Genomic DNA, 14,962 nt, shown 5'->3' with positions numbered 1-14,962 from the left:
TCAGGGTACAGTTGATTTCACATAACAAATAAGGAAATTATTTATCATTTCATTTAATTTCACAGCTGACTACAGTCTGAGTGTGTGGAAAATAATTTTGCTTTTGATCACAGTATTTATCTGCTAAGGTTATCTAAATGAAAATTTATTTCTTTTTTCTCCCATTGTTTCTCCGTGAAAAATAAAAAGTAGGTTATTTAAATATTCTGCTTGAGAAAGGGCCACAGCAGATGTAAAGGCACAAGTTAAAGTGCCCATAGAATTAAGAAGTGATACTAAATGTACTAACATATTTTTGCATTCATATTTGTCTTTTGTTGCTTAGAAATTGCTCTACAGGATTATTCAGATATATTCCTTAGATGAAAATGATAAAATGTCTGATGAATTTTTCTTCTTTGCAGCTTTTTGATGGCATTGAGTGTGAATTCCCTCTGTTTTTTATTTTTATGATAATTGATGGTAAGTATAGCTTTACATTCGTGTTCCTTAAAGGCATAGGAGAAATGAGCTTTTAGAGGAAAGATACAAAATTATTTTCCTATGCTGCCAGAATAAACCATAATGCAGTGACACTAAATATCTCATTGTGAGTTCTGCCTCCTGGGTTACAAAACATCCCAACCTACTACATTTCAGCATTTCTAATGGGAACTGTTTTTAGAATATAACTCAAAAAGGGTTTGTTAAGAGCTTCAATCTGTGGCATTGTCCTGCATTGCCTTTTAAGCCTGAAAAACTTTCAGATGCATCAGAACTTAGCAGCAGCATGGGAAAGAAAAGGAACGGAGAACATGCTGCCACAATCAATGGTGCACCAGGGCTTCTCAAGTTGAGCATTGTGTGGCAATTGAATCAGAATTCAGAAGAGAAGAAAAGGAACCAGGAAAGGTTTAGTTTCCTCCCGGCCATGATTGAATAATGAAACAAAATATAATTATCAAAACAAGAACAACAAAAACAATGCTACCTCCACCTTGACTTGAGGAGACACACCCAAGAAGTTCAAGGGGTGATACCAGGATGGAAACTAGCATTTGCATAGAGCAGAAATCTGAATAAGAACATGACTGGGGTTACAGCTGTCAAAAAGACTTTTAAATGGATTAAAATCTGTCCATCTTTTCTTTCTCCTGTAGCACGTTGAATAGTTTTCAGATAAAGACAGGGGCACAGAAATCTGCCATCAGCCTGACTCCTCTGCGGCCACCCACAGATTAAAATATTGTGTTTGAAGATATAATAAGGTTTCACAATTGATATTTCTAAAGAAATGTTTGACATTTTTCAAAGATTGAGGCCCAAAACTGAGGAGAAAGGCGCTGACATTTAATGCTGCCCACTTGCAGTTTTGAGAACAAAAACGCTAGTCATCCTCAACTGAGGTTAACAAAAGAATAGTAAAAGTATTTTACACTTCTTGTTAAGAAAAAACCCTAAAAAATACGTACTTTGCACGTACTGTCCTTGTCCTTTTTGCCTGGACCACACTTGTAGGAAATAGAACAATTCTGTTAGTAGATTTTGCACAAATATCTCCAAATCCACAAGTTTCCTTGATGCAAAATCTGAAGTGTATAGACAGCAATGGCCAAAAGACAATGATGTGGGAGGAGCAGAGATTGCTCCTATGTCATGAGTATCCTCGAGTGTTTTGAATTGTTCAGTGTGCCACTTGAAAAACACCTTTTTGTGTGCAGACACTGATTGCATTTGTGTCTCTTGGCAACTGTATATATTCCTGTCTATATATTCAGGAATATTTGAAAATATAATGAACAATACTTGTCAAACTTTGGGTTTGGATGGAGTGTTGAAGAGCCATGGAAGGAAAAAAAAATTGGTGATTGAAAAAGGGAATATTAGTAGAAGATTTATAATGCAAAGTTTTTATCTAGCTCATTCCCCTTTGAATGTTAAAAAATATTCTACTTTTAACATCACCTTGCTTGTTAAATAGATCCATTTTTTCTTTGATGAACAGAAATGGGTTTTGTGTTGTTAATACATATTTTCATTTAAGAATGTTCCATGAACTGAACATTAATCATGCTAGATTCATCTTGGGAAGTTCTGCTCAAACAACTTTGAAGGCACTGATAGTCCCAAATATAGCAGTGTCTCCCCAAAAGCAGCATCAGGGAGGTCACTGCTGTAATCTACAGCTCAGTCTTCTCCTTTTCATGAGCTATTTATTGTGTAGGCACGTAATATTTTGTTTTGAAAAGTAAACAGATTTTTTTTTTCTTCCTCTTTTATGAACTTTGAAGTCATGGAAAAATTATTTCTTCTATTAAATCAATTATTGCTTGGTTATTTTTAGGCGTTTTTAGAGGAAATCCTGCACAAGTAAAGGAATATCAGGATCTTCTGGAGCCTTTGCTTCAACATACACCTGAAGGTATTATCTGGAAATTGTTCTTCTGAAACAATTGTAGCTTTTTGTTGACCTGAAATTATAAAAATGCTGCCTTTCCAATTAATGTATATTGTGGGCAGAGCAAATGAGAAGTAAGAACATCAATATGTTTCCTAATGGCAAAATACTAATTCTAAAATAACCTCTTCTATGTAGATACATTGCATCATAAAGTGTGATAATAAAAGTAACATTTTTCTGGAAAAATGCTACTGATACTAAAGTAAGATTTACACTGTGCCCACGCCTTCCTCCACATCTTCACCTCTGCTTCATTGTTTACAAAGTTCACTTTTACTTCTCAGGGAAATATTAACTACCAGCAGTCAGATTGTTTCCATGTCCTACCTGGTGCTCCTTGAGAATTACTCTCATCATTCATTGTCACTTAATTTTGCAAGCTCTAAAAAATAATTTGGTATATGCATATGAAATTGCTTCTAGCTTAGAGCTGGGAAAGTGGCTACATAATCATTTTATTATTTAAATTGGACATTTCAGAATTTTTGTGGCACTGCAGACAAGGTTAGTGGTGGCCTACAAACACAGCCATCCAAAATTTAGTTAAGAAAAAGAAAAAGACTGTAAGTTTGAGTGGGAGAAAAAGAAATTACCTGAGAACAGAACAATCCAATTTTAAAACTCAGCATTTTAGTCACCTGTTCTTACATCTGTGATGCAGTTACACAAGTGGATGCAGAATATGCCTTGTTCTTTAAAGTGTTTGAAGTGAACTAATTTCTGTGAGGCAGTAAAACATTTCCTTACCAAATTTGTATTTAGTAGCAATTTTTTCTTCCTGCTTGTTGTTTTTTTCTGATTTCTAATGACTATGTGAAGGTTTGTGGACACTGGATTCATCTTGTGGTTCCTTTTGTTGCATATCATCACAAATGTCATGTCTTAAAATTTCTGGGTGTGTTTTGCTGCCTCACTCATTTGAATCTAATAGCTCTAGTAACTGTTCCTTTTCCATTTTTCCTCTGTTTTTTCCCAGTAATTTTTTTCTTAAGCAAATAGTAAGACACTGCAGCTTTATTCTGTTCATCACCTGTTTTTCATCCAAATTAATTCAAGAGTGGAGCAATATTAAGGTGGAATTTAATTATGCAGGAAACATATTAATTTGCTTTTCAATTTCATATAATTAGGTCAATCATTTTTAATCATGTCTCTAAATTCCTGATGCATGTCCACTTAAAAAGTTCTAAAATAAAGTTTGCAATGATCAGCATTACCTGTGGCATAATTCTCGATACAAGGCATCTATCTTATAGTTGAGAAGTAATGCCATTTTCTTTCATGATGTTTCAAGATTCAAGTGCTTATTTTAAACATTTGATTAATAAAATTATCCAAAACCAAATTGACAGTTTTTGAGCAGGACTTTTAGTTGGAAAGAATTGTCTGAGGCTGTGTTAACTGGGATGCATAACACCCCAAGTGTTTCAGTGGGACACAGCTTTCATTGCTTTTGATTAAGCTGCATTTTCCTCCAGGTGACTTCTTTTATTTTTAGTTTGCACAGAAAGTGCTGCACAGACAACATAACCTGTTCTGGGAAGAAATTCTGAGGAAATGTGAAATACAAAGTAGTTTAACATTGCCCTGGGATTCCTCACTGCAGAGATAACGATGAATGACAATCTCTGTTCAAACTGTTACTGAGTATACCAGCATTCATTTCCTGGTTTGGATCCACTTCAGCTTTATTGGGGGACTCCAATCAAGTAATGAGGGCAGTGATATTTACTCACTGGCTGTGCTTGCTGTCCCCAGGGTGCCCTGTTGTCCCCAAGTATTACTACGTGCCCGCTGACTTTGTGGAGCTGGAGAAGAGGAGCCCGGGCAGCCAGAGGCGGTTCCCCAGTAACAATGGCCGTGATGGGAAGCTGTTCCTGTGGGGCCAGGCCATGTACATCATCGCCAAGCTGCTGGGTGAGAGCTGGGCACCTGCAGCCTCCCTCCTGATCGTGTTCCTCTTGAATCCAAACAACCATGCCTTGAGTTTTGTCCTTGAGTAGCCCCTGTGTCCTCTGCTCTGGTACATCTGTGACAGACAAAATTGCTTTGCAGTACTTTTGTTTTTGTGCTGCATACTACAAAGCTTAGTGGAATATTTCATAGAGTACTGAAAATCTAAACATGATGACATTTATTTTTTTTCTTGTTTTCCCACTTACTTCCTTTTCTTCATGACAGGATATAGTAATGTGATGCTTTCTGGGTTAACTCTATATCAGCTGCACCTGTACAGTGATGTTTGTAAGTGATTTATAGCATTTAATTCAAATTATTGAGTGCTTAAGCAAGACAAGTTGAAACTTTGAAAAGTTGCACTCTCAGAGAAAGCTAATGGTTCATTCATCTGTGTTATTTTTACCCTTCTTAAAAGAAGAAACTGTATGAGCAATTGAAAGTGCATGTCAAAGTTGGACCATTGAAGGTTGTTATGGTGAATTTCAGTCACAAAAAACTCTTAGTCTCACTTGGAATGATTTTATTATAGGCTAGTGCAAAAAGAATGGTTAATCCAGAAAATCTTCACAGTAGAATTTTTACTTTAGTATTTATTTTAGGAAGAAGGTGTATTACTTCATTTTAAGATTGTCAGCCGTTACCTAGTAATCAGTAAGTGGAGTTCTCAAAACTATTTTTCTGTTAACACAGGAGGGAAACAGCCTGTTGGTAATAAAAATGAGAAAAATGAGAAAAATTGAAAATTCAGCAGTTGGCAAGAACAGTGGATGTATCTTTAGGTATATAGGGACAGAGTCTGTCTGGTGCTCCACCTGTTTGGTTTTGCTGTATTCCTTGCAAAATTCTTTTTTTAGCCAATGCTTCAAAGTAAATGCAGACAATCTCACTGTTAATAAAAAAAATAATTTATCTTATAAGAGTATCAGCCAAGTAATCCTCCAGTATGTGTGTGTGTAGGTTGCTGTAGTAGTTCTGCTAGTATTGATCTTGTACTGATATCTGTGTGCTTCTGTACCTGCAGAATGCTGGTTAAATAAGTTCTATTTATAGTTTGCTAACCGTTGTTTGTGTAACATAAACATTCTTGTGTTTCAGCTCTTTGCTGATCATTCTTACATATTGCTTTCTTATTTTATTTTTTAAATTTTTTTCAAAATATTCCATATTTCAGAGTATTTTTTTCCTGCTACTCTCATAGTCCTTACAAACATTTTGGAGATCTTACAGCAATGTGTTCATCAGAGGTTGTTTTATCAGGAACTTCATTTATTCCTACTAATTTAGAGGTGATTCAAATTCAATTGTGCTCCTTAAAACCTACCCAAATAACAATCCTGTCCTTGGTGAAAGTGTTTGTGTGTCTTACTTTGCTTCTTGGTGGTTGCTAATTAAGTGGAAGCCTGGCTGCAAATACTTTGATATCTGGGAAGGTATTGGTTTCCCATTTCATTATCCATTCAGAAATCATGGTGTTGCCTCCAGGGTATCAATTAATTTGTGTTTGTTCAGCCTCCTTGCTCCTGCTGTGTAGGCAGCACACATTACCACCTTTGTAACTCCTGCTACTGTTTCTGGGCCTGGGCTCTGCCTCTTGAGGTCCAAATATTTCTAGATGCAGCAACATGAACCTGAGTCAATTCTTACCCTCCCACAGAGGGGCAAACAGAGATAAGAAAGTCAAAATTTTGATCCTGCTTACAGATGCTGAGTAACAGAGGCAGTGAAAGTGCCTGTGTGTCACTGTTGAAGGGCAACTGAAAAAATTGTTTATGAAGGAAAAAAGCATCTGTTTTTCAGGTGGTGATGCTGTTTTTCACACAATTTCCTTCTTCCTATGGATGAGGAGGTTTGTAAAACCTTTATGTTAAGGTCTCCATTTTGGAGCAAGGGAAAGGAGTCCCAGGTATTCAGCTGTTTCATGCAACTGAAAATTCACTCAGTCTTTTGTTTAGTAGCTCTCTTTCTTTTATTTTTCCTTAGAATTCTTGCATCTTGTTCTGTAGATTCAGTGTTGCCTAGAACTAAGTGTTTTAGCAATATTTTAATAGACCAAATGGGTTAAATGTTGTCAGCTACTGCTGATGCAGATTGGGAGCTGACAAAGGAATCTGCTTTTGCAGTCCTATACACTTGTACTTGTGTAAATGGTGATGAATATTCACTAGCAGTTAGCTTAAATTTTACATTAGTCTATTGATACAGTTTTTTTAAATGTGAAATTATTCTGACCATATATTTTAATTACTGAGCAATGTAAATCAATGTTAAAACCAGTGGGAATAGAACACACATCCTGGAAACCTCTTGTTTTTAACACTATGAGGCAGAGCCCATTGATCTTGAAATCATTTGGTTAATTCATTTTATTGTATTAGTGGTACTTCACATAATTTAAGTAGCTTCCATTCCTTTAGCCAGCACAAGAATTCTGTGTGGAGTGAAGCTTGGATGAGCGGTTTGCTCAGTTGTGGTTTGGTAACTTGTGTCAGTATGTTCATCAATTGTCTGTAGTGATCTTTTATCACCCAGCTTTTTCGGGTTTGTGTCCATGGTTGGTGGCCCTGCAGGAGCAGTGCAGAGCCAGGAGCAGAGTCCTTTCCTGGCTGCAGTCCTGCTGCCTGGTTCCAGCAGGAGGCTGAGGACAGCACAGCATCCAGGGCTGGCAGAGCTCATGGCAGCAGAAGGCTCTGGAAGGGCTTCCCCTGGAACTGCCCAGCCAGGGCCCCTCAGTGCTGCCTGTGGTTTGCTCCCCACTGCCCCATCACTCTGTGCTGGCCTAGCCCAGGCAACCTTCAGGCAGGGCATATTTTAAGTTTTAACCTCCTGCCTTCATTTACTCCATGGTGTAGTGCTCAGAAGTGTTCCAATCGAGGCAGTGTTGGTTTTCTCTCAGAGCTGAGTGCAGCCATGAGTCACTTCTGGTTTAGATTAATACCTTATTCCCTTGTGTTGGGGCTTTTAAGAATAGCTGTAAAATTGTTGACTTTGAGATAGAAGAAATGAAAATGTATTGTGACTTACTCTGTGTTAGGAATTAAATCGAGTTTGGACAGTTTCCTGTCAAAATACAGTTTTAGTAGGAGAAAGCTTATTTTAAAGGTATAATAGCTCATACTGGATTATGAACCTGTATTCAAGGAATTTGTTGAAACTTTTTAATAGTGTATTTTTACTGGAGTGCTTTTTCAGGAGAAGGTTAAAATACTGGGGTTTTAGGTTTGGTGGGGTTTCCTCCCCCCTGTGTAAAAAAACTCCCTGTAGAACTTGCTAGATTTAAAATATTTTATTTTTTTTTTTCACTTTTTTTCTGAGATACCATATGGAGAGGTACCTTTGATATCTCTTGTTCTTTCCAGCATTCAAGTCATGTGGTTACCCTGAGATAGAGGCTGCCTGCTTTTATTCAAAGCTAAACAATTTTTGCTGGTCATTTGGTTTATAGTTAAAGCTCTAGAATAATTCCATGGTTGTGGATTAAGGGCTTTCAACATGACTTGTGTGTTGTGGAGTCTGTTGTCTGCATATAATGTATTAACATATCTTTGTGAGCAAATAAAGGCTTGGGCTTTTATATTACAGTATTGTAATTAGCTATAGCAAGAACAATGCTTGAGTCATTAATTTTAAAATTAATAGAACTCCGAATTTTTCAGAATGTGCTTTTATAAGTCATTGATCTAAAACAAAGCAGAACCAACTGCAGCACAAAAGTTGACATGGCTTCTTCACAAAAGCTGCAGAAGGTACTCAAGTCATTCTGTATTTCTATTCTCATTTTCTTTCAGCTGATAATTTAGTGAGTCCTAAAGATCTTGACCCCATTGGCCGATATGTACCCCCCCAGGACCAGAGGAACGTCAGCATGAGGTTTTCAAATCAGGTAAGCATTAGCTTAGTATTAAAATATTTCTACTGGAAAATCATCATCTAAGTGCATTAGAGGACCATTTAAATATGGTCCTCTAATATTGCAGTTAAAGTGCAAGGAAAAATGTTTGTACATTTTCTGAATTGATGGAGGATTGCTTTTAAAAGGAAGATTGTAACATGTAGTTTTGGGGACGTGATGGACATTTGCCTTCACATTAAGTGATGCAGTCAAAATGAGAGGTAAAATGTAAGTTTAAACAGCTGCTAATAAATACATATGTGTCTTTGAGTTGTAAGTTATGTCAGGAAGGCAAGAATGAGCCTGCTTTTCTTATTCCTTCAAAGTACTTTCTACTACAACATATTAATATTTTTTGTATTTAGAGCTCGTAAGAGCTACAACAATGAGGTTCTTTCTTTTGGTATGGTTGATACACCATCCCTGGAGGTATTTAATAGATATATAGATGTGGCATTTAGGGACAGGGTTCAGGATGGGTTTAGGAGTGCGGGATCAGTGGTTGGACACGATGACTCTAAAGGCCCTTTAATGATAGAGTGATTCCATGTGCTCCTGTATTTGTATTAAATGTGCAGTAGGAATGAGTGACCAAGGATGGGGAATGCTTGAAACAAGGTAATTCAAATCTGTAGTGAATGGCACAGCAAGATACGAGCATGTATGTGTGTAGGGAACTCCTTTAATTAAAGAGGTAAGAACTGTGTGTTTGGAAATGTATAGCTAAAATGTGCTTCAGCCTTTTTATTTCCTGTGTAAGGAATGTATATTTAAGAAGTTCCTTGTTCAGCATTGTGAATTTGTTATTGAAGCATAAGAGATGAAGTATTTATCTTAAGATTCACACCAAGTTCAGAACTGAACAATGTTTTTCTGTTCTATCCAAATGCTGCTTTGCCCCTCAGTTTCCTACTATTTCCTGTTACCAAGGTAATCCGTGTGCCTGGCTGTTGGTTCATTTATAATGAGACTTTCATTGTTTACAGTGCAGCATTTGCCATGTTCCTGTGTGATAATGAAAGCTCAGTGATGTCATTTGTTTCTGGTTTCTTTGTTTGTTCTTACATCATGGGATTATGAATGTGACAGAACCTGGGAGCTGCTGGCCTTTGTGGGGTGCCCTCAGGAGGGACCTGCATTGAATCAGGGTTGCTGCAGCCCATCCAATTTCTTTCTTTGATTCTTCAGACCAGTCACTTTTAATATGCCACAGCTGAGCACTTTGAAGAAGATGAGGCTTTGTTCTAAAGGCACTCTATGACTCATTAGTAGAAAAGCATTGTTACTACTATTTGGAGTACCCAGTATGTGATAGGCAATTTTCAGATCTTCAGAGAGAAATAGCCTCTATCGTCAATAAAGAACTTAATAAAATGCAGCTACCCTGTAAAATTCAACAATGTAGTAGGGACTTTAAAAGTCAACAGTGTTGAATGCATTGAAATTAACTTAAACAGTTGCATTTTGATATTTTACTCCGTCTTGAGATAATGCATGAAGAAGGAAGGAAATTCTGAGCATGCCTAGGTCTGGGGATATTCCTTTGCCATAGATGACTGTGCCTCCATTTCTTCCATTTGTAAATGCCAAAACTATCCAAGATGTGGTTCCCAGTGTGGGTTAGAAGGAAGGGATGCCCTTCTGAATAAGTGGCAAACAGGGACTGTGGCATCAGGCCTTTGGCATTGCAGCCTCTGTGCAGCAGTGTAAACATGGTGACCAGAAGGGTTCATGTCCCTGTAAGGCCACCGGGTGATTGGGGAATTTCTTTGGGATTGTTTGTACTGAAACAGCTGCTGCAGTATTTTGGGTGGTTTTACTGCTACACTATCAGGGCAAAATGTTCCTTCATGCAGATGTCAGATGGGTCATTGTTAAGAGAAGGTTAAAGATGCAAAGATGCCCTGACATGACCCAGGTGAGCTGCACCAGCAAAGGTCTTCAAGTTCCAGACAAGAATCTTGAGTTTGGCTTTTTTCATACACGGTTTTAGATTTGCTTAACCAGTTTGTCTGACTGTTTGATTGTGCCATTTTATCTAATTGAGATAATTTATGCAAAATCAGTACCTAGTATTTGCCTTAAAGTGCAGGGAAAATGACTAAAAATATGATACAAAATGAGAACACGGCACATCTTAATGATGTCTTTAGAAATCAAAAGTAGTTTCTTCTCTTTAATGATGTCTTCTTTTTTCCATATAGCTAAAGAATTATTCAATTAAATTGAACAGAAAACTATTTCCACTTGTATTAGATTTTATTCCTGTAAGCAATAAACAAGGATATGTAAAAATTTCAGAGGCCCTGTGTATATAAATTTTGTTGTGATATGGTGTTCTGAAAGGAGATGTACCAAAAAGAAAGCTTTTTTAATTTTTATTTGAAGCTCTGTGCTAAGTAAATATTTCTTCAAGAAATGTGTTTTCCATGTAGGCATATTTTCATTTTGTGGTTGCATTGACTATAAACTCTGAACACTTTCCACTGAAAAATGTGATTAATTTAATATATTTGTGGGTTTGGTGCCACTACAAAAATATTTCTCAAACCCACATAATAGTGTAGATTTAATCAAGCAATGGAAAGTATTTCAAATATTCCAACCATACTTTTACAGCTTAGAAGCATCAATGAAGAATTAGGTAAAGGAAAGTAAGGTAATATAGACCTCCAAAGGCAAAAGTGCTATGAGAACTGTATATATAACTATGTGTAATTACAGCTGGGAGTGCATCAGAAAATCAGATCAAGGACAATCTCATTGCTTGTAGAAAACTGAGGCATCAAATGAGCATTGCAGTAAAAACATAATAGCCACTAATACTAATTTTGTCTGTTTATAGTTTGAAGGAAATGTTTTTTCTCCTAATTCAATGCCAAAACCCGTTATTTTCCACTTTCAGGAGGCTGTGTCCATATGTTCTTTCTTGGGGAAGTGCCAGTGTGGTGCTGGAGCAGGGCTGGCTTTGCTGGGTTTAGTCTGTGCTCCAGAACACGCTGAAGTCAAAGAGCACTCAGAGGGGCTCTTTCTTCTCTGCTTTACAGTCCTAATGGTCAGGTTATTCAGGGGTTCAAAGGAGATAGAATCAGCCATACTCCCTTTACTTTGAAAGGAAATAATGCAGGGAATTCTGGTTCAGGGTGACTCTTTAGAACTGGGTTCCTTAGAAGAGCTTATTTTGTGACTCTTTACTGTCTCCAGATTCAGGAGAGATTCTAACTCAGTTTGGGTTGTTGCATTCTGTTCTGGGAGGATGTAGTGTAGAAGAGGGCCTGCATGGTAACAATAATGTTTGAGATACGAGCTAGGGTGGGGGTTTTTTGGGACTGTTTTGTATTTTACTGGCACATGTGAAAGCTGATTTATTGCTGATTTATGTTTAATTTTATCTTTAACAAAAAATCATAATCTGACTAAATTGCCAGAGTAGGACCATTTTATCTTCTGAGTTAAGTTGAAATATGTGCTTAGGGTTACAATTAATTAACTGAATTCTCTGAATGTGATGGCTGTATTCCTTTAATGTTTTGCTGTGTAGAGTTAGCAATACTTTGTAAGAATTTCATTTCAGGTACTGAGAATTAGGATTAATGCCTATTGATAAAGAAAATGGGGAAGAGAATAGTCAAAATAATAGACTGCTTATTTTTTTTATTTTAAGATAAATAGATAATATGTAAAGAATGAACTAAAATTATTATTTTTAGATAGACTGAGATATTTTAGATTTTTATGTTTATGATTAGAGCATGTCTAATTTGGATGGAGTCATATTAGATGATTTGTTTTGTTGTGTTAATTATAAACATGTTCTTGCTTTCATTCACATTAATACACTTGTCTACCACAGTTAACACAGTTGTAAATCTGCCAAATGCTATTTTGGCATTTGAGGCACATACGTGTGCTGTGTTTGATTTCAGGGGGCTGCTGTGTCAGTGCCAGTGGGCACAGGGTGGTCAGAAGTGGGCACAGGGTGGTCAGCAGTGGGCACAGGGTGGTCAGCAGTGCTCAGTGCCAGTGGGCACAGGGTGGTCAGCAGTGCTCAGTGCTGCCGGGGACAGGTGGGTTGTGGTTCAGGAGCAGCCAGGCGCTCCTGGGGGTGCAGTGCAGTCTCTCCTGTTTGAGCTGTTCCCATTTGCCTCTCCGTGCCCTGTGTGCTTGGGAAGCCCAGTGAGTACCATTTCCATCGGAGCTCTTCAATGCTCTGCCCCATTTCTCACATGCTTACAATGAATGGGGTTTTTCCAGAGTTGTGAGGTTTCCTGGCAGTGTGAGCAGAAAGCACAGTGATAACACCTGTGCAGTGAGAGTGCGGCAAAGAGCTGGGACTGAGCTGCTTTCTCTGCTTGTGCCAGGAAGAGAGTCAGGGATTTTTCCCTTTATCCTACCTCCAACAGTTAATAACCTTGTTAAAAACTGTGATTTTTTTTTTCTCCTTTTTGAAGAGGAAGAACAACTAATCAGTCTTTTATCTTGTTCTTCTGAGGTATATTTATCATCTGCACAGCATGCAGAATACAGCTGAAACCAAGCCTTCTGCCAAGGATCCAAGGTGGCAACACAAGGCAGGAAGGGGAGCCTGGGCAGGGGGGCTGTTGTGGTGTCTTGGGGAGACAGTGATGGATGTTGTGGGAATAATACCTGGGCTGGCCTTACTAGACAAATGTGAAAGCCAAGGCGTTAAAATGGAATTTTTAACAAGATTTATTTAGTGGAATATTTAGCAGTTTAATGCTTTTTCATATCTCTTTTTTTAAAATACACAGCAAATGCTGTATAGGGCAATCATCACTGGAAAGGGTGGCTTCTTTTTTTTGGGTGTTTTATCTATTATTTTGATCTGTGTTTCTCTAGGCCACTACTTGTGATCCTCCAGGCTGTGATATGTCAAATGACAGTAACAGTAACTTTCTGTTTAATGTTGAAGCAATCCCACAGTTGTTCTGCAATGACTGTTGTATTTTTTCCACAATACTTTAAAGATTTATCATTTTTTCACACAGGTTTTGTGTTGTGCCAGTTGTGCTGTAGCTGCATTTTTGTAGTTCTGGCCTGTGTTATATATTGACTGCTGTAAATGAATCCTGTCCTTGGCTGTGTGTGAGAGGCAGAACTCACAGGTTATGTACAGTTATGATGAGGCTCTTTTGTTCTCAGGTGTGGGGGGGGCTTTTTCTTTTTGTTTCATACACAGTGATTCTGGCTGAGTTTTGGGTTGAATTTTCCTGTTTGTATGAATGCAAATGGTACACATTGTGCAACTGCTACACAGTGATCTTATTCTGAGCAGGAAAATCTTCTAGTGTCACTCAAACTTCTGACTGCTTCATCTGGTCTTTTTGTGCATATACTTTCCTCAGAAACTTATTTCATGTAGCTAAAAGTCCGACATTTTTAGTTCAAATGTAATACTGACAGACTTCTGGGAAAAAATTACCAAGAATTTCTTCTGCAAATCCCTAAGATCTTTATTGATATGAAGGCTCATAGCTATCTTTATTGATATGAAGGCTCACAGCTGCCTGAGGAAGAAAGTGTTCCCTCTGAGATCGCCCTAATTCAACGTCTATCCCTCCATCATCACAAAAAAATGCTGTCTTTTTATATAATCAATAGAAGATGTGTTTAACTTCTGTCGTTCACGTTCTGGTAGTTTCTAGACAAAAGTAGACAAAAGCATGTTAGCAATGAAAATGTGAGTTGCTCTTAGTTGTGTTATTTTACAGTCAGTGACTGCCAGAGGAGTGAATTTCACTCCTCTGGCATTCCAGAAGGAATGGTGATTGTTCATAACTCATTCTGCCAGAGACAGGAAAGGTGAATTGCCAGATCCAGACCCACAGAGTCAAGTCAATGATTTCACCCAACACATTGAATTCACTCCTATTTGCATGGTTTCCTGATGTAAAATACTGCTATTTATTTCAAACATGAAGTGTCTGTGTAACAACGGAAGGAAATGCACCTGTCTCCAGTAAAATGTAGTATTTCTTTCATGTCACTAAAGAACAGCTGTCTGATGACAATTTTCCAGAGTAAAGAACTGAAATCATCAGTTATTTCTAAGTGGAATTCTATTGTTTACCCAAAAATCTGAATAATTGCACTCATTACAAAAATATGTATCAAAACATTAGGTAATATTAGGCATATAGGAGATGTATTGATTTGATAAATTCTAAATTTTTGTATGAAATAAGATGTTTTCCCTAAGTAGTTCTTCTTAATTAAAGAAACCCCCCCAAACTAATCCAAACAGTGTAATGATTACCAGAAATCTATTCATTATTAATTCTCCAAAATGTGTCTTGCAGAGTATTTTTGGTAGAATTGGCTTCCTGTAGTCTTGAGATTTACAAATCTTTCAGTTTGCTCACACCATAAGAAAAAGCAGTGCAGACAGTGCTGTCTGTTGTTGTGGATTGTTTAAATAGCCATTGTGCCTGGCCATGCTATATTGGATAAAATCTTTAGTTAGCAATGCCAATAATGATTTTGTCATTATTTTCCAGGGTCCTCTAGAAAATGATTTGGTGGTACACGTGGCCCTGATAGCAGAAAGCCAGCGGTATGTATTTACTTTTGTTGAGTACCTATGTATTAAGGACTGAACAATATATCTGGAATGGTGTAGAATAAAACACTGCTGCTTGTATAGATCTGCTGCC

At 37.5% G+C, this 14,962-nt stretch overlaps 1 protein-coding gene across 5 annotated transcripts in view; it reads left to right on the top strand.

The window, feature by feature from the left end:
• Positions 1-14,962, top strand: part of PHKB (phosphorylase kinase regulatory subunit beta) — a 69,378-nt gene that overhangs the window by 29,429 nt on the left and 24,987 nt on the right. For all 5 annotated transcript variants that reach the window (XM_088062182.1, XM_005526379.3, XM_014255510.2 and 2 more), the window contains 5 exons: positions 405-462; positions 2,324-2,401; positions 4,199-4,357; positions 8,185-8,279; positions 14,807-14,862. In XM_088062182.1, coding sequence (XP_087918308.1) covers positions 405-462; positions 2,324-2,401; positions 4,199-4,357; positions 8,185-8,279; positions 14,807-14,862 — 446 coding nt within the window. The remainder of the gene's footprint in view (positions 1-404; positions 463-2,323; positions 2,402-4,198; positions 4,358-8,184; positions 8,280-14,806; positions 14,863-14,962) is intronic.

The sequence above is a fragment of the Pseudopodoces humilis genome, chromosome 14 (genome assembly GCF_049639895.1).
Source record: "Pseudopodoces humilis isolate 2021_Gansu_Grassland_sample_001 chromosome 14, ASM4963989v1, whole genome shotgun sequence".
NCBI classification, from domain to species: Eukaryota; Metazoa; Chordata; class Aves; order Passeriformes; family Paridae; genus Pseudopodoces; species Pseudopodoces humilis.
The sequence above is the reverse complement of the archived record's forward strand: the minus strand, read 5'-3'. Positions and strand labels throughout refer to the sequence as shown.